The sequence below is a fragment of the Halichoerus grypus genome, chromosome 5, assembly GCF_964656455.1.
Source record: "Halichoerus grypus chromosome 5, mHalGry1.hap1.1, whole genome shotgun sequence".
Classification (NCBI taxonomy): Eukaryota; Metazoa; Chordata; class Mammalia; order Carnivora; family Phocidae; genus Halichoerus; species Halichoerus grypus.
In genome coordinates, this window is record NC_135716.1 from 144588113 (window position 1) to 144610763 (window position 22651).

Sequence of the window (22651 nt, forward strand, 5' to 3'; positions counted from 1 at the left end):
GGGGGGGGGGGGAAGTGACTCTCCCCAGGGCACAGGCAGAGCTCACGTCTTCCCTCAACCCAGGCTTCTCCATTGGCCCTATCTCTGCAGGGAGGAAGCAGCAGGGCAGAGAACAGTAGAGATGAGGGGTTGGGGGCCAGATGGTGGGTGGGCAGGAGAGAAAGACTTGGGGGTTCTCCACTCCAGGTCCTGTGGGAGTTTCTTCCTCTCCCTCTGCACCTCATCCCCACTCATGTGCTCGCTCTCTCTCAACCTACTCTCTCTCTCTCTCTCAAATAAATAAATAAAATACTAAAAAAAAAAAAAAAGAAATCCCCTTTTGACATGAGTGGTTGAGAGAACTTCTGTTGCTTGAGATCAGCCACCTCTGCTGCTGGGTGGGGTCAGCTACCTGGTTGACCTCCGAAGACAGCACCCAGTTGTCCTTGGCCACGAGCATCTTCAGGGAGGAGACATTGTTGTAGCTCAGGTACACCTGGACCAGAACACACAGAGAAGCCTCACCTTCTCCCCTTCCTCGGGGGCTCTGGGCCAGGGCCACGCTGGACCGGGGGAGAGGACATTGGGCTGTGAAGGGGGGTGGGGGCCGGGCCCTGGGCTTTGGGACAGAAGGCCCCCTTGGGCAGACTTGCTGTGTGATGCTCATCTCGGGGCCTCAGCTCCCTCCTGCCAAACGGGGACCAAGGAAAGTCCCTTGCTAACTGTACCAATCTTGAGTCATGACACAGTATCCTGTCCCCTTTAGGCCTACTCCCAAACCCATTCTGACAAGAATGCAGAGTCAGGGTACCCCCTCCCCGGTCCCAACATGGGCCGGTGGACTGTCCCCTCAGAGCAGAAGGCCTTACCTGGTTGCTAGGGTCCCAGGGGACAGAGAGGGGCATTTCTGCCTGTTTACAGGACACGATGTACTTCCTGGGAGAGGGAAGAGGACAACCATGGTCCCTGGGGAGCCCAGGTCTTTCAGAAGACTTTGCTCCGGGTGCTCAGCCCAGCAGTGGGGGAGGGACTCCTGTCTGGCCATGGAGACAGGCTGGGCACCCAGAAAACGGGAGCTGAGAGCATACAAACTCATTCAGAAGCAGAGCAAGGCCAGGGGCAGGGTGCCGGGGGAAGGCTCAGTCCCCGCACCCTCCCTGAGCGGTTAACTCTTGCTAAAGCAGCTTCGCCCTGGTGCCTCAGCGGCCTCTTCTCAACAGTGGGATTGGGTGTTGCATCTGCCTCGTGGGGTCATCATGAGGACGGGGGTCAGCCTATGATAAGTGCTCCGGAGATGCACACTTTTCCTATCCGCACAGAGAGCAAACCTCAGTGTACTTCCAGCACTTTCCACTCTGGAAAGTGCTTCGGCAGCAGTGGTTCACACCTGGCTGTGTGTCTTGAGCAACTGCCTCTCCTCTAGGGACCTTTCTTCATCTGCCCACCACACATCAGGGTCAACGGAAGGAACCCAGGATTCAGAAGTGGCCGGACCCCACCAAGTTCAAATTCGCACTCTGCCCATCATTCCTATATCTGTGTGCCCATGGCCGCCTCATCCCTCTGTGCTCAGTGTCCTCACCTGGATAAGGGGCCAGGAAGACCCCTGGGTAGAGAGGCTGTGTGGACGTAAAGGGCCCAGCCCAGTGCCCAACCCAGGGACGGCACTGAAGAAATGGTGGTCCCTGGGGCCTGGGGAGCAGGTGGACAGCCCTGAACCCATGTCCCCTCCCACCACCCAACCCGCACTTGCCTGTCCAGTCGGATCTTCTTCCTGGCACTAGCCTCTCGGTAGCGCCGCTCGCCATCCTGGGGAGAGACGCAGGGACAGATTGTGGTGCGGGCCAGACGAGCTGCTTGTGCCCTGCTCCCCACTCCTACTCCCGTGTTACTGTCTGCCCCCCAAGGCCCGAGGAGGCCCTGCAGCCCTGATGTGGAGCTCAGGTCTCACGGGGGTAGCCTGAGGCAAAGCAGCCCAGACAGGAAAGGGCCGAGTCTCTGAGCTCCAGCCCTAGCTTCCCCCAGACTCTCTGAGTGACTCTGGGAACACCACCTACCCTCGCTGGACCTCGACATCCTCCTCTGCACAGACAGTGCTAGTAAGAACCCACATTTCCTGGCTACTTGCTGCTACCAGGCACTCTTCTAAAGTGCCTTCCGTGCAGAATGTCAAGCCTCGCCACAACCCTCTCAAGTTGGTACTCATATTAGCCCCATTTTACAGAGGAGGAAACTGAGGCACAGAAAGGTGAGTGGCTTACCCAAGGTCGCAGGGGTAAGGAGTGGGGCCAGGAACGGAACCCTGATGGCCTGACCCGGAGCCCACCCTCTTAACCAGTGCTTCTGACGTCTCCCCACTCATCAACATTAACCGGCACAGGCTGAGAGGCCCTTGTGGACTGTTCACCGCCCCTCGTCTGTCGGGCCCCCCTCCCCCAACCCCATCCCCGCCAACACCCAGCTGCGGAGTGCGGGGTTTTCCCAGCCAATTCTCCCCCCTGGGAGGCACCTAACTGAGCTAGACCCATACACGGGGCCGAGTTCTTCCAGGCAGACCAAGGTGCCTGCCTAGCACAAGGGGCATCTCTGGGGGTCACGGGGCACTGCGAGCTGGCTGTGCCCCGACAGAGGAGCAGGGCTGAGCCCGTCACTCCCCGGCTGTGTCAGGGGCTAGCAGGCCCCACCACCCCTGGGCAGGGAGAGAGGGGAGCTGGTGGTGGGGCAGGGTGCCACTCACCCCAGGCTGGGGCCGAATCCAGGGCAGTGTCCGAGGCTGCTCATCCGCGTCCAGGACCACGAAGGTCATGAAGGCACTGTTGATGTGCCGCCGATGGGTCTCAGCCTCCTGGCGGTAAGCCTCCACGCACACGCCCACCTCCATGCTGAAGGACAGGGACGGCCGCTCCCATGCTGGACGGACCTTCCTGAGCCCGTGCCCGCTCCCCAACACACACGCACGCCCGTGCACACACGCACACTCCTGCAGCTCTCCCAGCAGCCCGGATCAGAATCCCTCTGGTAGGAAACCCAGAACTGTTCCCTTTCATCAGTGTTTACAGAGCACCCACTACATGTCTGGCCCTATGCTAGTCACTGGGCTCACAGAAGTGAATAAACTGGGTCGGTCCACGCGCTCATGGGCTAACAGCTAGGGAATGGGGCAATAAAGAAGTGTGTATACACACACACACACGTATGTACATATATATGTATATATAATATGTAATGTAATATATGTATATAATATGTACACATAAGAATATACACATGTGTGTACATATATGTATATAATATGCAATGTAAACTGCAAAGGATTCTGGAAGGACATGAGCATGAAGGTGGGGGTGCAGAGCCTACCTGGAAAAATGTCCCTTACGCACATCTTCACAAAGCTCTAACAGCCGTGCTCCTGACAGCTCAGTTGCTGCTATTTCTATATATCCATCTTCATGAATTATAAAAAGCAGCCACCCTCACCCACCCCCCTCGCTTAGGAAGCTCTATGATCCCAGCATGTGGACGTTCTGCGGAGGGGGAACAAAGACCTAGAACAGGACAGTCACTGGGCCAAGGTCACACAGCAGCCAGGAAGGGAAGCCGAGCTGGAAGGGGGGCCTTGCAGTTCCTAGTTCAGGGCGTCCCCTCCCTTCCCCCCGCACAGCGGCAGACTGAGTGATGACCATAACAGTAATAATAATCCTGCACTGCACAGTTTCCCTGGCAGGCTACCAGTAAGACCTCACTGAATCCTCACAACTATGATGTTGTTGTGGTGAGCCCCATTTTACAGGCAAAAGAGCTGAAGCTCGAGTGGGACGCCTGGGTGGCTCAGTCAGTTGAGCGTCTGACTCTTGATTTTGGCTCAGGTCATGATCTCAGGGTCGTGGGATGGAGCCCCGTGTGGGACTGCATACTGACCGCGGAGCCTGCTTGTGATTCTCTCTCTCCCTCTGCCTCTGGTCCTCCCCTGACCCCCACCCCTGTTCGCAGGCTCTCTCTCTCTCTCTCCCTGAAATAAATAAATAAACAAATAAAGAGTACAGCTATAAAAAAAAACCCCTGAAACTCAGAGATGTTGAGTAACTTGCCTAAAGCCACACACCCAGTAAAAGGTGAGCCAAACTTGAACCCAGGGAGCCTGGTTCCCTCACTTTTCTTTTTAAAGATTTTATTTATTTATTTGAGAGAGAGAGCATGAACAGGGGGAAGGGCAGAGGGAGAGGGAGAAGCAGACTCCCCCTTGAGCAGGGAGCCCAATGTGGGGCTCAATCCCAGGACCCTGGGATCATGACCTGAGCCGAAGGCAGACGCTTAATGGACTGAGCCACCCAGGTGCCCCGTGGCTCCCTCACTTTTAACAATTACATTATGATCTTTGAAATCACCAACAAAGATACATATTTAAAGTAAGCTTTCTCGGAGGTATTAGGTTTCATTCCAAATTAAGGGCTCCGGGAACGAATTGTTGTTTTAGGAGAAAGGGAAGGATTTGATAAATGATGGAACACTGGCAAGAGGGGGCCCTATGATGTGAGCACTCACAGTGCGCCAGGCCCAGAGGCAGGAGCCGGGAAGAGAGACAGAGACACGCTGAGCATAGGGTCTGCTCTGAGACCACAGGAGCCACGGGGCTGGGGAGCCCAGAGGAGGGAAGGGCAGAGCTGCATCTCAGTCACGGTGAAGGCGCCCTGCAGCTGGGCAGGGTTTAGACCTCATGGGCCTCATCTGCAGGGGAAAGGGTTCCTGGCAGCTTTGCAATTGGGTCAGGAAGAGCCCTCAATCCCAGGGGGCCCTGGTCCCACTCCTTACCTATGTTTGAAGGCGTTGTTCACGATGGCCTTGAGCACTAGGCGGTCCCCGACCTGGGAGGGGCCCCGGAAGTGGAACATCTCAATGGCCTTCAGTGTAGGGTGGGCGCGGCACAGGCGGCTGGAGGAGGCAGGGGTCGGAGAGACAGGACAAATGCCCCAGTGCTTCTGCCACAGGCCTGGACCAGCCTCTCCCCTGCCCAAAATGGCAACCCGGAGGACAGGAATGGGAAAGGCAAATGGCTTGAGGTACGCGGAGCATAAGATACAGGAAGAAAGCAGGCAGGGCCAGGTCAATGGGAGGCTGCAGTGCAGGGCCAGGGAGGTGGCATTTCCCACGCAGGTGATGAGGACTGCGCGGAGGGAACGGCCAGCTCAAGGAAAAAATCACTCCTCTCTGGCTCTCTGGGTCTGAAAGCCCTAGGTTTCCCTAACAGAACAGCCAAGCTCCTGAAGCCTTGAACGCCAACACCAAGCTGGGGTTTCTCCCCCAGGAGGAGCGGGCCAAGGGAAAGAGGGAGAGAAAGGAGGGGAGGCAGAGACAGTGCGCTCTCCCCTCACCTGGCTGCGATGGTGGCCACGTTCTCCATCCAGGCCATGATCTGACCCCCAAAGGTATTGCCTTGGTGATTGGCATGAGGAGGCAGGACCAGCTCCACGCTCTCCACGCGGGTCTTCTCGGCCGGCACCATGCAGCTGCAGTCCCTGCTTTCCAGATCTGACCCGGGAAGGGCAGAGGGAGGGAGGTGGGAAGCGGAGAGGTTCCCAAGGGCAGACCCTCCCACGGGGCAAACCCAGGGAATCCCCCGCCACCAGCATTCCCGGTCACCCAGATTCTTGTATTGACTCAGCACTGAGAGTGAGGAGAAGGGGGACTCGGGCTGAGCAAGGTGAGGCTGTCACGGGGCAATGGGCGGGACACCCACCTGCAGAGAAGACACACCTGGTCTGAACCCCAGAACCACCCTACACAGGTTGTACGACAGGCAGTCAAGGAACCTGACCCTCTGACCCTCAGTTTCCTCATTGGTGAAGGGCAGATGTCAGGCCCAACCCATTGGATTGTGAAGATGAAGTGTGATCGTGATTCTAGAGTGCTTGGCACCAAACATAGGAGACAGACTCTCAAAACGATAGTTCTTCCCTCTCTCTGCCCTGACAGGCCCTGTCCCTCAGGGGAATGGCATCAGGAGATCCTCAGTAGGAGAGGCCCAAGAGTGGACAGGGCTGTGGGGGTCAGAGGAGCAGATGCTGATATGACCCCCCAACCCAAGGAGGTGCAGTCTATCTCCCACTGACCAGGAAGAGAGACCTCATCAGGGAGGGCCCATCAGAGAGGTGGCCTTTCACTTGGCTTACAGGCTGCTCCAAGATGCCACAGACAGGCAGGAGGGGAGGTGGAGGGGGGGCCCGAGCTGAGATCTGGAGACAGGACGGGTAGGACAGTCACAGGAAGCAACGAGGCCTTGGTTTAGGTGGAGCCAAGGGCAAGTAAAAGGTCAGCACCAGGTGAAGCTGAGTAGCCGGCCAAGGGCCCGGATGCCACGCTAAGGCATTTGGACTAACCCTTGGGTGGAAGGGCTGTCAGGACAACAGGGATTTGGAGGCTGCAGTGGATGGATGGCTCTAGGGGGGATCTCAAAGACAGTAGGAAGAACTGGGCCTCCTCAGCCACAGCCCCCAGACTCCGTATACAAAAGGTACACGGAACTGGGAGCCCCTTTCGCTGCTTCACTGGGGCCAACTGCTCCCACCTGCTTTCTCCCCCTCTGGGCAGCTGAACTACATTTGAATTGTCCTAGAATTGCCTCCTCTAGGGTTCAAGGAAGACTCCACATCCTACGGCTCTGGAGATCGGTGAGTGAATCCAAGGTTACCCCTCTGGGCCTTTGCCCAGCCTGTGTTCTCCGTCAAGAAAAACCTTTCCTTATCTTGCCATCTGTCAAAATCCTACCAGTCCACAGGAGATCTGTGTGTGCTGGTATAGAACAATCTCCAAGATGTACTTTTAAGTGGAAAGAAGTAAGATATAGAACAGTATGTACTGTATGCTCCCTTTTGGGTAAAAAGAGAGGGCTAAATAATACATAGTATGTTTAAATATGCAGGGAATCTTCTGGAAAGGTGCCCAAAAATGAGTAACTGGAGGAGGCCCGGGTTCTGGGTAAGAGAGAGTCTTGCGGTTTTTATTCTATATGTATATCTATATCTATATTATTTATGTATGTGTGCATATATCTATATGTATATATGTGTACACACACACACACACACATACATATATGCTTTTTAAAAAATCCTATAGTCTTCAAGGCCATGCCCAATAGTACCTTCCCAAATACCCTGAATCCTAAACATCCAAATACACTCTGTGGACAACAAAGGGTTTTCCTCAGGTCCTAATTCCATCTTCACAGCTCCTAGGAGCTGAGCAAGAGGCCCAAACATGCCCTGCCCTGAAGGAGACCTTGAGACAAGAGGGCCATCAGGCCAGTGCGTGGGAGTCTCCTTCCTCTGACTGCCCAGCGGGGGCTGAGGACAGACGGGGGCACGCAGGATGTCAGCTGCCCTCCGCACCCACGGCCGCTCACCATCCTGAATGGCGCAGTTGGCCAGGAGGTCCTTGATGGTGTCCGCGTAGAGCAACCGCATGCGCCGGCGCTCAGCCGCCACGCTGTGCTCCGTCTTCTCCTCCTCCGTCCGCGGCGTGGTCTGCTTCAGCTTCACCTGCGGCGGGGGGTGGCATGGGGGGATGCTTAGGACAGGTTTCCTGAAGCAGCAGGAGGGGTTGTGCCTCATTGCACACCTGGGGCTGCTGCTGGATGGTTACAAGTCTTCGTCCCCTCTTTGTCCCCATCTTCCTGTCTCCAAGTGGACTGATATATCACTTTCGTTCTCCAAATGTCCCCAGACCCCTTTCTTGGGCAAAGGCACAGAAGATGGGGGGCGGGGTCTATACGACACGTAAGGGAGTGGTGAGATCTGAAGAATCCCACGAGACACACACGGAGAGGTGGAGAAGAGGAGTGAGGGAAAGTGCCTGAGGTCTGGCCACAGTTGGGGGGAGCTTCCTCTGTGAATTCCCTGAAGCGCCCCCACCTCCACCCCTCCACTAACCCCCAACCTCATCACCCTGGTCCTGGCCTGCCATGACAAGCAGCCAGGTGGCCCAGCAGCACGGAGTGGCCAGGTGTAGCCCCCTACCTTGGAGAGCTCCCGGTGGGCCACAAAGGTGGCCAAGGCCTTGCACACACTCCACTGCTTCTCAGAGCACAGGTCCTCAGAGGCCACCTGGATGCCCACCTGGAGAGGAAGAAAAGGTAGGAGGAGTGAGGAGGGGAGAAATGGAGGTCCCAACCTGAGGCTCCACAATCCATGAGACAGGAAGGCCCGCCCCAGGCCAGGCCTCATGTTTCTGTATCACCTACTGAGTCTAGGAGGCCAGAAACCTGAGACAGGTTCTGATTCTACCCCAGGATCCCTGGAAAGCCTTGGGCAAGTCACTTCCCTTCTGTGGTCCTTGGTTTCCTCATCTATAAAATGGGAGTGAGCACAGGGCACCTGGCTGGCTCAGTGGATAGAGCGTGTGACTCTTAATCTCAGGGTTGTGAGTTCAAGCCCCACATTGGGCATGGAGCCTACTTAAAATATGAATGAATGAATGAATGAATGAAAGAAATGGGAATGAACATACCTAGGAGAGAATGAAAATGAGACTGTATCTAGGAAAGGACTTAAAGTAGGTAAAATGTCGGCTACACTGAAAAGACAGACATCTGGGGGGGTGTCCAGAGGGTACCCAGAGGCAGTCAGGACTCTGCCCTCCCAGCCTCAGTGGCCCCTCAGTAACCAGCGGCCCGGCTAGGGGAAGCTGCCCGGGACTGCCATCCATAGGTGGGAAAGAGAGTCTCTCCCCCAGAGCTCACAGGGCTCACTTAAACACCCCTCAGCACAGGAATCATGCTCCCGTTTCACCGATGGGAAGACAGAGGCTGTGGGAGGTAAGCTAATGCACTGAAGTCCAGGCTCTCTCTGCTCCAGCCCTGCTGCCTCCAGGGTCAGGCCCAGCGGCCGTCTTCCCCGCTTTCCCATGACCACCTGCTGCTGAAGAGGGTCTGAGGTGAGATGTGAAGACCCAGGAGGCTGAGAGTCAAGTCTCGGGTTGGAATCTATGTGACCTGGTGACCTGGGGCAAGTCTCTTCCCCTCCCTGGGCCTCAGTTTTCCCTTCTGTGTTATGGGGTATTGGACAGGAAGAGCCTTAGGATCCTCCCAGCCCGGCCAGCTGTTCCCGAACTCTGCTGCCTCCACGAGGGCCCTGTGAGTGTGAGTGTGCCCAGGCTGGGGGCGGAGAAGGGAGAGGAGGTAGAAACCCCAGCCACCCCGCTACCGACCGCCAGGCAGCAATGACCCCACACACCTCCATGCTGGAGTTGAAGGCCCGGTTCACCTTGGCCTTGATATTCACCACTTGTCCGACACTGGGGAGAGAAAAGCAGGAGGTGGGCCTTCCAGAAGGGAGAGAGGGAAGGAAGAGGGGCCCCAGATACTTGCAGGGCCTCTGCTGGGGGAACTGGCAGGGCAATGTCATGGCTTACAGACCATGTTCACATCGGCAATGTCACTGAGTCCTCAAAGCAAGCTGGCGAGACAGCGTTAGCACCTCATTTTACAGGTGGGGAGGCGGAGGCTGAGAGAAGTGGCACGATTTCATTCATCTCTCCCTTGTCCAGTGAATGTTCAAGCTTCTCTTTGCTTGAGGCTCAACAGTCCCCTCCTCAGGGAACCTGCCCTGCCCCTCTGTCACTCGATAAGATTCACCCTCCTGACATTTCTTCCAACAGATGCACCTCTGTCTCCCCCACAACCCTTAATCTCCACTGGGGCCAGGATCACATCTGTCCTGCTCCCCATTGACGCTTCAAGGCCTAGCACACGGCACGGGGTAGGTCCTCCATAAATAGTGGCCTACTGGATCAATGCACTCCACACCTATTGAATGCCTACTAAGTGCAAGGGACTATAAACAGAGGGTGGGAAGGAAAATGGAAACATTTAAAGAACGCCTACTCCGTGCCGAGCCTACTCCGTGCCGAGACTACTCCGTGCTGAGCACCGTGCATGACCTCATTAGAGCCTCCAGATTAGCTTGACAGGTAGGGGATTGAACATCAGAGCAGGTAAGCCGTCTGCCCAAGGTCACCCGACTAAAAGGTAACAGAGCCAGGGTTCTACACTGTTCTGTGGACTCCAGTGGCCCCACTCTTTCCAGCTGCAGCCTGTCCCTCTGGAATAATTCCCATGTCCAGATGAACAGGCAGAATCCCTAGAGGAGCCACTTTGCCTGCTCCGTGTCTCACTAGGGGCAGCAGAGGGTGCCCAGAGGACAGACGAGGAGAAGGAGCCAGACAGGGGCTGGGACGACCTTGAGCAAGTCCTTTCATCTCTCTGTGCCTTGGCTCACAAACATAGAGAGCACTGTGCAAATTTCTTCCTCAAATACACAGCCTCCTCGCCAAAACTAGGAAGGGTCCCTTCCAAGGGGCCTGCCTGTCAAGGGGCGGCAGTGGACACAGCGGGAAGAACCACATGGGCCTGGGTTCCAGTCCAGCTCCAGCGTGACTGTCACACTACTGAGTTGCGTGACCTTGGATGAGTCACTTTGCCTCTCTGAGCCTATCTCCTTGTCTGTAAAGTACCGAGATGCACGACTACTGAGGGTCAAGTGAGAGGGGGGTGTGACAGAGCCAGCGCCAGGCCTGGCCCCCATAAATAACAGAAGCTCATGTTTGCCAAGGACTTGTCCATTTCTGTTTATTCTGTCAGCAGTCCTAATCGGCATGGAAGGACTGTCATTTCTAGGAGATGCACGCTGACACGTGGAGGGATGAAGTATCAAGATGTCTGCAACTTACTTTCAAATAGTTGAGAAGAGGGAGAGAGAGAGAAGTATGTGTATTTATTTATCCATATATAGATAAAGCATATTTAGCAAAAAAAATGTTAACTCTTGAATCTCACTGGTGGTGATTATTGCACTATTCAAGTTTTCTAGAGTTTTAAGAGTTTTCATGATAAGAAATTAGGAAAAAATTTCCACGATCCCTAAAATAAAAAATAAGCCTATTTTCTGTGGTGCTAAAAAACAACAGAGATTTGTGGGTTTTTTGTTTGTTGTTGTTTTTTTTTAATTTTATTTATCCATTTGACAGAGAGAGACACAGCGAGAGAGGGAACACAAGCAGGGGGAGTGGCAGAGGGACAAACAGGCTTCCCTGCCGAGCAGGGAGCCCGATGCGGGGCTCAATCCCAGGACCCTGAGATCATGACCTGAGCTGAAGGCAGATGCCTAACGACTGAGCCACCCAGGCACCCCCAAAAAGAGATACTTGTGTCTCTTCCTCTTCTCCCTCCTCTTCTTCCTCTTCCCCCTCTTCTTCTTCTTCCTCCTCCTCCTCTTCCCCCCCTTGCCCCCGGCCCCGGCTCTCCCTCCCCCTGACTAGCTTCCCCCAAAGCCAGGCAGACAACCATTTGGACTCCCAAGCTCCTCTTTCCTCCTGACTCTTCCATCCCACAGCTCAGGCCAAAACTGGCTCCTTCCCCAGGGTCACTGCCCAGCCTCCGCCTAGTCTAGCTCCCCAACACACCCTCTGGGTGTTCTTCACATCACAGAAAGACAGCTCCCGCAAACAATCTGAGCCCTGTGCAAGCCCTTCCCCGGGACCAATTTACTGGCAGGGAACAGAGGAGCATATTAAATGACACCACAGTGATGCTAACAGCAAAACCCAGATGGTGGAGAACTTGAGAGGGCAAACAACCAGGTCTCCTCCACAAATAAATTCTGAGGAAAAAAGGAGAGAGATGGTGAGGGGACAGGGTGCTGGGGGAGGGGGAGCACCTATAGATAAAAAAGACTTAAGAGACACAGCAATCGGTTGCAACCTTATCTGCATCTTGACTTGAACAACAAAAATAATTATAAAGCAAAACAAAATAAAAACAAAATTAGGAGACAGCCCCTGAATGCTGACTGGCTATTTGATGTTCACGAGAAATTATTGCTAATTTTGTTTAGGTGTAGCAATGATGTTGAGGTTATGCTTAAAGGAGTTCTTACCACTTAGAGATACATTTTGAAATATTTTGAAATGGCAAAAACAAAAACAAACCAAAAAACCTTCTGCAGGTTGCCTCAGGGGCAGCCAGGCCTTTCCTCACCAACCTTGCTCCTGACCCATCCCCAGCTTGCCCTCCTTCCCAGGATCCTTTCTGGCTTCCCCTCCCACACACACCCTCCTTGGCCCAGACTCACCTTCACTCTCTGAGTCCTGCAGCAGGTACATCCATCATGCATGCCCACTCCCTACCCCCAGCCCTCTCCTCCCTGCCTCCTCCGAGTGCTAAAAACTGTGTTGGCAGCAGAGACCTAGACCTGGCCCAGACACAGCTCCTCTGGCCTTCAGAGTGTCATACATATGGTGTTGATGGTACTGAAGCCAGCTCGAACACCTCCTCCAGGGCGCCCCCTTTGACTACCCTCTATGCCATCACACTCACCCCCAGACATATAGGAAATGTGGCCCACTGGTTAAAAACAAGAGCTCTGGGGCTCCTGGGTCCTCCACTAGCTGTATGACCTTCAGTTTCTTCATCTGTAAAATGAGGATACTAATAGCCAGAACCTCGTAGCATTGTTCCGAGGATTAAATGAGTTAACGTATTAAAAAGGCATTACAAATAACACATCAATATTAGTTCATTCATAGTGACAAAGGTACTGTACTAATTAAAATGTTAATAATAGGGAAACTGGGTGCTGGGTGTGAGATATGTAGGAACTCTCCATACGATCTTCTGAGATACAACTTTTTTGTAAATCAAAAACTAAAATAAAAGATATTTAGAAAAAGTGTTACAAAGCACCCATATGTGAGAGTTCATTATTAGCAAGGCAGGTACCCCTCTGAATTGAAATTATGTTTCTACATTTGCCTCCTGACAAATGGGAGTTCCTGGGGCACAGGGACTATGGTCCAGTTGACTTTGCATACCCCAAACCCAGCATGGGCCTTGGTCCGGAACAGATGCTAGTAGTGACAAAGGACCGAATAAATGAGGACAGGGATTGGCCAAATTCTCTCCTTAACCGCAACATGCTGGGTACCCGGAAAGCCCTGAATCAGCCCTTGGCGTCTGGTGTCCTAGGCACTGATGCTGAGTTTAGGAGCAGTCCTGGAGGCCAGAACACTGTGTGCAACCCCTGCGGCCTGTCCTGGGCCAAGGGCTTGGCACGCTCCATGAGTCCCAGCAAAGCTAAATGGAGGCAAAGCTCGGCACAGGGTGATGAAGAGTTTTCTAACCAGGATAGACATTTTAAAAGGCAACCACAAAACAAAACTGTGAGGTAGTGAACTCCTCGTTCCAGAAGGTATGGAAGCAGAGGTTGAATGGCCCAAGCTTCTGACTCAGGCTTTGCCAAAGGACCTTGCCTAGAAACCTTTCTACAGTCCAGTGATCAACAACCCCCAGAGAATGTCCAAGTTCCAAAGGACAAGCACCGATTAAGTCTAATCCCTTCCATTTGGCAGATAAGAAAACTGAGGCCCAGAGAAAGAGACTGACTTCCCCAAAGTCACACAGCACCCCACGATGCCGCCTCAGCAACGTCCAACCACAAACCTGGCCACAGGAACCCACCCCACAGCACCCAGCAGCAGGCCAGCTCCTGGCCCATGGGTCCCCCAGACCCCTGCCGACGGGCCTGTACCTGCTCTGCAGAGGCCCTCAGTCAGTGGAGTCAGATTCCAGGGTTCCAGGCAGCTCACAGGCTGACCAGGTGGGGAGATGGAGGAGGGGCCCTGGCTCTGTGGTGGGCAGACCAAGGGGACCAAGAAGCAGGGGGGCCACTTACCTAATGGTGTGCTCAAAGTAGATATCGTCCATGGAAGCGGTGACGCAGGGGCAGCCAGCGTGCCTCTCGGCTGGTATCGGAAGAAAGCCGTGCATTAGCAGCATCCCCATGTCACCAGGCCTCTGAGCAATGGTCAGGTGGCCCGAGCTAAGGCTGTGCCTCTTGGCCCACACCCCTGCCCTCCTCTACTTTCTTCACCTCAATTACTAATACACACTGACCCTCTTTGTTTATCTGGGTTTTGTCTGTCTGGTGTCTCTCCCTGCTGGGAGACGGCAAGTCGCTTGAGGGCCAGGAGTTTTGCCCGTCTTGTTCACTGCTGGGCCCTGGGCCGGGAGCAGTGCCTGGCCCGAGGTAGACACCCAATGAGCGGCTGTTGAATGACTGAGTGATCACCCTGGGCTATTCCACTTCCCAGCTCTCCCAGGTGCCACGCCTCTGGCCTCTGCCGTGGGCTTCACCCACCTCTGTTTTGTTGGCTGAGTCACTCTTACCCTCGGGACCGTGCTCACCGCCGCCGCCTTAGTCCCTTGGGAATCCCTCCCCTGCTGGGGCAGGGTCAGGGCCTCTGATCTGTTCTCCCACAGACCCAACCGTGCCTCTTGCGCAGCCCCCATCAAGCAGTGCAGGGAAGTCACCTGTCTGTGCCCCCACTGGGCTGCGAGCTCCCTGTGGGTTGGAGAATACTCAGACTCCAAAAGGAGAGGAATGAGCTCGCTTCAGCTCCACTCAACTCAGGAAGGCAGGCAGCCGTGGCCCTGGCTCACGGCGCCCTCAGGCCAGCCTGGGGCAGCCCTACTTGAGGCGGCACTGTGTTGGAGCAGGGACCCGAGGGTGCAGGCCAGCCCTCAGAGCTGTGGGCTGTGGGGGAGAGAGGGTGGGCCCGAGCTGAGCATCGAGAACTGGGAGGGGACATTTCAGGCAGGTGGACCAGCGTGAGCAGAGAGCAGGACGAGGAATGAGCGTGGCGCTCGGGGGGGACAGTGACCATCTCTGATGATCGAGGCCTCTCCTCGGGGTGGCGGGCACCGGCGGGAGGACGCCTGTGCCAGGCGGAGCCTCACCGGACAGGCAGGCGGTGGTGTCAATCCACTTGAGCAGCTGCCCGACACTCAGCTCGCCGCGCTGGTTGGTGTGGCAAGGCAGCACCATCTGGCTCATCTGCACCTCCGTGGGGCTCCGGTAGCCCTCACCGTCCACCATGGCACCGTCGGCGTGCTCTGCGCGAGAGGCTGACTTCCGGGATGTGCGGCCCGAGAACACAGACGCGATGCCCTGGGAAAAGGTGGGGACAGAAAGGTCAGCTCGCTGCAGGCTCTCCCAGGTCTGCGCGTCCCAAGACTGAGTGCCAGAGGGGGAGCGGAGAGCACCCCGGGGCCACCTCCCACCAGACCCCAACTCCAAGAGCGGCCACCACCCTCCAGCCCAGGCACTCGGAGCCCAGGGGGCTCACTGGATGCCAGTTCCGCCCAGCTTCCTTCTGGACACCAACTCCATGTTAGCAGGACCTTGGTTGAACCTGAGGGAGGGGGAGAGAGATTCAGTCCTCCCTTCTGCTCGTGGGCCAGCTTGCTAAAGTTGTACCTCAGACTGACCTTCATTCTTGAAAAATCCCCGCCCCCCCCCCATGCAGGGAGGCCTGGTGAGCACTCTAGCAGTCAGGTCTGGGGATCTGTTCCCAATATAGTGTTCCCAGAAGCAGCTCCTATTTCACCCCCCGAGCGCCCTTCCTCGGGCTCCCTCATTCTTCAGATGACATCAGAGGTGGCTCCTCCGTTGGGTGTTCATCTGTCCTCAGCACTTGGCTTTCCTGACCGGGAGGCTCTGGGCCGCCACCAACCAGCTGTCTGATCCAGGCCAGGGTGACAGCAGCGGCCGGCTGGAGGAACAGCAGAGAAAGTCCTCAAACTCGGACTGGAGGTAGAGTTTCTGCCCAGGGCCTAGCTTGCCTGTCCCCAGGCAGAAGGGATGGGGGGGACCTGGCAGTACTCTGGATGGGGTGGGATGAGGAAGGGGGCCTCCTGTCTCTCTGGCCCACCCTCCCTAACAGGCCGTGAACGAGAGCTGAGTACCCCTGCCTGTGTGAGAGAAGTGACACGAGTTCCAATTCTCGTGGCCACTGTGACAGTTGCTGCCAACATTTACAGCACACTTCCTAGGCGTCAAATACTCTTCTAAGCACTTCGCATGTCCCAATTCCATTTTATCCACTCAACAAACCCCTGAGGTGGGTTCATCGCTACCCTCACTCTGCAGGGGAGGCTCCAGGAAGTGGCGAGCACAGCTGTGGCCCAAGGTCTGGCTACAGAGTCTGAGGTCCTACCCCCCACACTACACTGTCCACTGCTGGGGCTGAGATGCCCCAGTGCCACGACCCAACACTGACCCCACCACAGCTGCAGACGGGAGCAAGGATGGCTCTTGTGCTGGGGTCTGTCCTCCTTGGCTAAGTTCCCCCATGAGGCTCCCATAGCCAATTTAACAAATTCAAAACACACCAAGGTGACTTGTTCAAGGTCACCGACCCCCAAGTAGCAGAACTGGGATTCGAACCAGGCCTGTCTGACCCAGAACAGCTTATGGGTCCCCAGAGAGGCAGCTCATTCCTGAGAACCCCTGGGTATGAGGTCCAGTGCTCGGCATCAAGGAGAGAGACGAGGCAGCCCCAGGAGCACTCAGCCTGGGAAGAGGCCCTGCAGGGTGCCAGGCTGCCAGGCTTGCAGGCTCCTGCAGGTGTCTGGCAGACCACTGTGGTCCAAGCAGCAGGACCCGTCACCATGGTAACCACTGCCAAGGCATTTCCGGCCTGTTGTGCATTGAGGCCCGCATAGATGTGGCTGCATGGCTGCCTTTCTGGGTGCGGGAGATGGTAGAGGGAGGAGGCAGAGAGACTCCAGTCACCCGTACTCTTCCCAAACCTGTCCCACAGCTAGGGGTTCTGGGCAGAACATTCCAGAAAGAAGCCATAGAGCAAGCTAGGGAAATGGGGGAAGCAAGATGCAAAGGGTAAGCGGTCAGAAGAAAGGGAGCAGAACATAATGGGATTTCTGGGCAGTTCCAGGCATGCACACAAGGAAGCCCTACACGCAATGTCCCTGCTTCACAAACCGATTTTCATGTCTACCACCCCACTGGATCCTCACAAGGAAGGCAGAGGGTGAGGACTGTTGACCCCATTTTACAGATGTGGAAAGTGAGGATGGAAACAGCCCTAGACCAGCAGGTGGGACATCTGAGTTCCAGTCCTCCCTCTGCTTTTCACCTGGTCAGTCTCCACTCTCAACAGCCTCCTATTTCCTGTTCTATGAAAAGGAGTCGCTACCCTCCCATTGGACTCTACAGGCCTGGAGGAGGCAGGATCTTTGCCTTATTTGTTCATTCATTCATTCATTCATTCACTGAGCACTTCCTCTGTGCCCTGAGACCAAACGTCGAGAGAACAAAGATAAACTGGTCCATTCCCTCTGAGAAGCTCCTACTCTAGTGCTCATGCTTAGAAGGGCCTGGCCCACAGTAGGACCTCATCAAAGGTTTGTGGAGGGATGAGCAGAGACAGACTTGAGTTCAAATCCTAGCCCTGTCCCTCTGGTGCTATGTGATTCTGAGCACGTCCCCGCCTCTCCTGAACTTCATCTGTCACTCACTGGGCAGGCAGGGGCAGGGGAAGATTGCCAATCCCTAAGGCACCCCCGGTCCTGGTTCCAGGACTGGACTCTGCCCCTACAGGATTCTCGCATGCCCAGCTGACATTTCCATTGAGAAAGCTGAGAGGTCCTGCCACGCTATCAGACAGGAAATATCATGCTCCTCTGAGCAGGGCTGAGCTCCCAGGCAAACTGCGGGACAAGACCCACTGTGGCCATCCCCCACTCTCATCCAAGAGAGGGGCGCGGAGCCCCTGGGCTGGAGCATGAGTGGAGGGGACAGAGCAGCACCAGTGGCCCCAGGCACGGCCTCTCAGACTCCAACTCCTTCCTTAGCTCCAAGGCAGTCTGCCCATGTCATGGCAGGCCGGGCTGGCCCTCCTCCCATCCCAAGTTGGGCAGGCAGCCAGCCTGGGAGGCAGGGGCGTGTGCAGCCCAGACCAGGTTCAGCCAATGGGGCCCCAGAGCCAGGTCACTCCTCCCAGGGCCAGTCACGGGGAGAGCAGAGGCCCTGGATGGAGTCAAGGCCTGGGGCGGCCAGGCCAGGCTGAGCCAAGACAGCTGACTGGGAGGGCAGAGCCTGCTATGAGGGTGGGGAGGGCATCTGGGGGTCAGAGTTTGTGCCCTCTCAGAGGGTAGATGTGCCTACACTGGCCCCAGACCACAGCAGACCTGGCCAGATTTGGTCAGCCCAGACCCGGCCTCAGCTGGCTACACCATGGGCCCTGTGTCCCTCCTCCTGGGCCACAGCCATGTCACAGATCTGCTGGGTCAGAGCAGGAGGGACCACTTCACCCAATCCCTTCATAGCTAGGGAGAACGACGCACACAGAGGGAAAGGCTGGCCTGGGGCACACAGCTGAGGAGCCAGGACGAGCCCTCCTGTGACAGCCACCCCATACCAACACACTTAACCCCGATTTCCTCTCTCTTCCAAGTCCCAAGTCCCAGTGACCCACCTCCCTAAACCCTCAGGCCCCCCCTAGGCACTGCTAGCTCACTAGACTGTTCCCACAGCCTGTCCACAGGCCTCCAGTCTCTCCACCTCCTTCTAGCTTCCACAAGCACCAGGCCCATGTTTCCCAACAGCAAATCCACCAACATGACAACCATAGCTTTCCGTATTCTGCCTTGCAGGGACACTAGGTCCAGTCTTTATAACTCCCCCCACTGTGGGACTTCATTTGTCCCTCAGGACCAAACAGACCTTTCTGAAGAGCAAGCCTGACCAGACACCTCCCCTGCTCAAGATTCCTCAATGGCTCCCTGCTGCTCTCAGGATCAAGGCCCCACTCTGCGGGTCCTGCAGCTGCTCTCCCAAGCTAGAGACCACATGCCATTCCTCAGAGCACCACTCTCACCCAGCTGCATCCCCCCACCATGTGGGTGCTGCTTCTGCCTAGGATCCCTTTATCTGCCCTATGCGCCAGGTGAGCCCTTCGTCCACCCTCTTCAAGCCACCACCACCTCTTCCCCAGAGAGAGTTAGGGCCTCCCTGGCCCCGCAACCTCGTCTGTCTCTATCACAGCCCTAACCAAGCTGTGTGGTCACTGTTTTGTGAGCTACCTCCGCCATCAGACAGGCATTCCCACGGGACAGGGACAGACTCAGGCCTGCCACAGCGCAGATGCCAAAAAACACCTACGAAAGAGGAAAAGGAAGGAAAGCGCGAGAGACAGGGTGGCTCTAGAGCTGAGGCTTGAAGACGAGGCAGAAAGGACATGAAGAAACAGCAGAAAGGGAGAGTAGAATGACAGTGGCTTGGGTGATGCGACCCATGGGGCCAAAGGAAGTGGGTGGAAAGTACTAGGTGGAGTCAGAGGGACAGGGGCCAAGGAGTCTCCAGGAACTGTGGAAGACTCCTGGAGAAAGGTATGGCCTACAGTGATGAGCCAGGAAATGAGACCAGCCAGCAGAGAGATCTTAGTGCCTTCAAGAACCATCTGGAACAACAGGCCTAGAGCAGAGGAGACCCACCTGTCTTGGCAGGAAGGAGCAGGCTTGCGTGACCTCTCAACCGACCCACCATGACATGAGGCTGTCTGTACACAGGCCTTAGGAGTCGGCCTGGCCTGGGTTCAAGTTCGGTTCCACAACTAACTCGTGTGACCTTGGGCAAGCTGCTCAACCTCTGCGGGCCTCAGTTTCCTCATCTGTAAGAATGGGATTCTAACACCTACCTCTAAGTGTCATTGTGGGGATGAAATTAAACGAGACTGAGTGTTTGAGGCTCGTGCACACCCACCACAGGGCCATTGACCGAGCATTTACTGTTAGCATCATAAAGCTGAGTTTGGGCTTTCTACAGAAATACAGCCAGGAGAGCCCCAAACAGAGTACTTTCTCACCTGAGTTCACCAGAACCTCAGGGCCACCCTGTGAGGGGAAAGGTTGTGAGGCTCTGTGACGATTCAAGCCAGTGACAGTGGAACAAAAATTCCAGCCTGGATAGGAGACTGCAAAGCCCCTGTTCCTCCCTCCCCACTTCCTGAGGGGGTGGAGACCAGCAGGCAGGCCCCGAGGTGGGGCGCAGGGAGAAGCAGCTTTGGACTGCCCCAGGAGCCACTGGCCAGGTCTCATGAAAGGCCTGATTGTCTGAGCCAGGCCACTCTAAGCACTGAAAGGAAGCTGTCCAAACCAGACGGCCCATCCCCACAAAGAGGGATCCAGCCTCTCAGAGAAACCAGGGTGTCCTCCTGGCGGCTTCCACACCAGCAAAAGCGGGAGCATTTGTCAACCTCCCAAATTCCCCTTCAGGCCTATGCCCTACCTTCCTCCCAAAAAAGGCTCCGAGGCAGTCTGCATGTGCACAGCACACAGACCCCATCTGGCACCCAGAGCCAAAATGCAAACAAAGCTGAGGAACCAAATAAGGGAAGAGAGGATTATGTTAGGAATCCAATTGCTCAAAAATGCTGCCATAGAGAATTGCATTTTGCCCTGAGGTTCCCAGCAGACAAAAAAAGGCGAAAAGGGGTAGCAGTGGTTACCAAACTTGTAGATAAAAAGAGAGAGCTCTCATCCAGGAATCCAGCCTAAGGGCTAGGAGGACCCCAGTGGGCTGCTCCATTGGTTTCTGATTGTCGTGTAACATCAGCTCATATCTGCATTCTACAGGATAAATAATGGTCCCCAGCGCCCTCTACAAACATCCCCATTTTACTTCTGGCTACAAGCTGTGCTGGTACTTCACATTTGTCCAGATTAGGGGGTGGGAAAGGTAGAAAATTAAACCAGTATTTTGTAGTAAGCACCTCCTACGTGCCATTCACTTGGTTCGACATTTATTGAACACCTGCTATGTATGGAGTTCTGTGCTAGGACATTTCATAGGGATTATCTCAGTAATGTTTACACCTACCCTGTGAGGCATTATTACTCTACCCATTTTACTGATGAGCCAACTCAGATACCTTGCTTCTGAGCAGCCCCTGGGAAATGGTAGAGTTTAAGGCAATCCCAGACCCACCAGCCGAAGTCCACATTTACATCTCTCTAGAACTTTCACGGGGCCTTGGGGCTGGGGAAGATGAAAGAAGTTCTTCCAGTCTAAGACTCAGAGACAGGAAGCAAATGACTCCAAGTCTCACAGCCAGTCAGTGACCAAGGAGAACAGAGGCCACAGCCCCGAGTCTCTGTCCAGAGCACACAGTGTGGTGTGGGCTGATCAGGCACTGGGTTTCTCCCTTCTTCTGACAGCCAGCTCTTGTGCTCTGCCAGCATGAAAGAGGAAGATGGGAGGGCCTCCAGCTTTCTAATCCCGCCCTACACCCCCAACCTGATGAGGAAGGGAGGAGGGATACAGAGCATAATAGAAACTCTGAGGTAAGGACAAGCTTTCCTCAGGGTAGCCCCATCCCTCCTTCGGAAGTAGAGCCTCACGGGACATTTTCAGTTTAGTTGTCTTCCTGTAAAAGTGAATATTAATGGAACTTTCACCAGCTCATCCTTCCCAGAAGGCCTTGGAAAAAGTTATTTCACCTCTCCGTGACTCAGCTTCCTCATCTGCCTAAAAGATAAACAAAAGAACCTGAGCTCACAGTGAGGATTCTAAAAGACAGTGAACACTAGAATGGCTATAAGCAAAATCATGGACAATAACAAGTGTTGGCAAGGGTCTGGAGAACACAGTACACTGCTGGGGCGGGGGGGATAGAAGATGCTGGAGCCACTATGGAAAACAGTTTGGCAGGTCCTCAAAAAGCTGAGCATAGAAACGCCATATGACTTTGCAACTCCAATCCTGGGTAGAGACCCAAAGGAACGGAAGACAAAGACTCCAACAAATGTATCCACACCCATGTTCATAGCAGCACTATTCACAATAGCCAAAAGGTGGAAACAGTCCAAACGTCCATCGGTGAATAAATGAATAGACCAATTATGGTATGTACATACAATGGAACATTAGTCAGACATGAGAAGGAACGAAGCAGCCATAAGTAAAACATGGCTGAATTTCAGAAAGATCATGCTGAGTGAAACAAGCCAGACACAAAAGGTCACCCACTGCATGGTTCCGTGAAGTCTCCAGTACAGACAAACCCACAGAGACAGAAAGCAGACTGGTGGTTGCCAGGGGCTGGGGAGGGGAGGACAGGGGAGAAACTTCTTAAAGGTAAGGGGCTTTACTTTGCAGTGACAGAAATGTTTTGGATCTAGACAGAGGTGGTGGTGGCCCAAATTGTGAATGTACCAAGTTCCACTGCACTGTATACTTGAAAATGGTGAATTAGATATTATGTGTATGTCACCTTGATAAATTATTTTTTTAATTCTTAAGAGAAACCATTTTAGACGAATATCAGGTAAGTCTGCTAATTTAACATAAATTAAATGTAAAATGCCAAACACGTTTTTTTAAAAAAGGTATCGGAAGTAGGCGTGTTTGGCATGGTAAAAATGATAGGTTTCATTATTAGCTATGTAGGCCTCAGTTTCCTCATCTGTCCAGTGGGACGTTTAACTAGATAGTCTCCAAGACTCTTTCCAACCATGAAGGGCTTGGCTTACAGGAAGAACCCCATGAGGCCCCACAGAGTGCCCTGTCACACCTCCCACCGCAGGGCCTTTGCCCATGCTGTTCCCTGTGCCTGGAGCACTCTTTGTGTCTGCAAAGCCTACTCACCCCTCAGATCCATTACCTCTTCCCCACTGTCATGCTTCTGGCACCAGGTACCTCCCCTCTCTAATGCTGTCCACTCCAACAACGTTCACTGAGTTGTGGGAGTATTTGGGTGGCCTGGATCTGAAGACCGACCAGGCAGGAGCCCTGTCTCTCTACTCCTGGTATCCACAGGGCCCAGC

The 22651-nt window shown here is 54.7% G+C and overlaps 1 protein-coding gene across 4 annotated transcripts in view; it reads right to left on the reverse strand.

Moving 5' to 3' along the window:
* Window positions 1–22651, reverse strand: part of ACOT11 (acyl-CoA thioesterase 11) — a 51737-nt gene that overhangs the window by 8817 nt on the left and 20269 nt on the right. For 2 of the 4 annotated variants that reach the window (XM_078073098.1, XM_036113998.2), the window contains exons 2-12: window positions 14765–14975; window positions 13701–13770; window positions 9207–9267; window positions 7992–8090; window positions 7379–7514; window positions 5349–5505; window positions 4789–4908; window positions 2717–2861; window positions 1733–1788; window positions 849–915; window positions 392–475 (exon numbers count right to left, since the gene is read on the reverse strand). In XM_078073098.1, coding sequence (XP_077929224.1) covers window positions 392–475; window positions 849–915; window positions 1733–1788; window positions 2717–2861; window positions 4789–4908; window positions 5349–5505; window positions 7379–7514; window positions 7992–8090; window positions 9207–9267; window positions 13701–13770; window positions 14765–14903 — 1134 coding nt within the window. In that variant the 5' untranslated portion in view covers window positions 14904–14975. Of the gene's footprint in view, window positions 1–391; window positions 476–848; window positions 916–1728; window positions 1789–2716; window positions 2862–4788; window positions 4909–5348; window positions 5506–7378; window positions 7515–7991; window positions 8091–9206; window positions 9268–13700; window positions 13771–14764; window positions 14976–15153; window positions 15220–15295; window positions 15508–22651 lie in introns of those variants that run through there. The other 2 variants (XM_036113997.2, XM_078073097.1) reach the window with 2 other exon arrangements.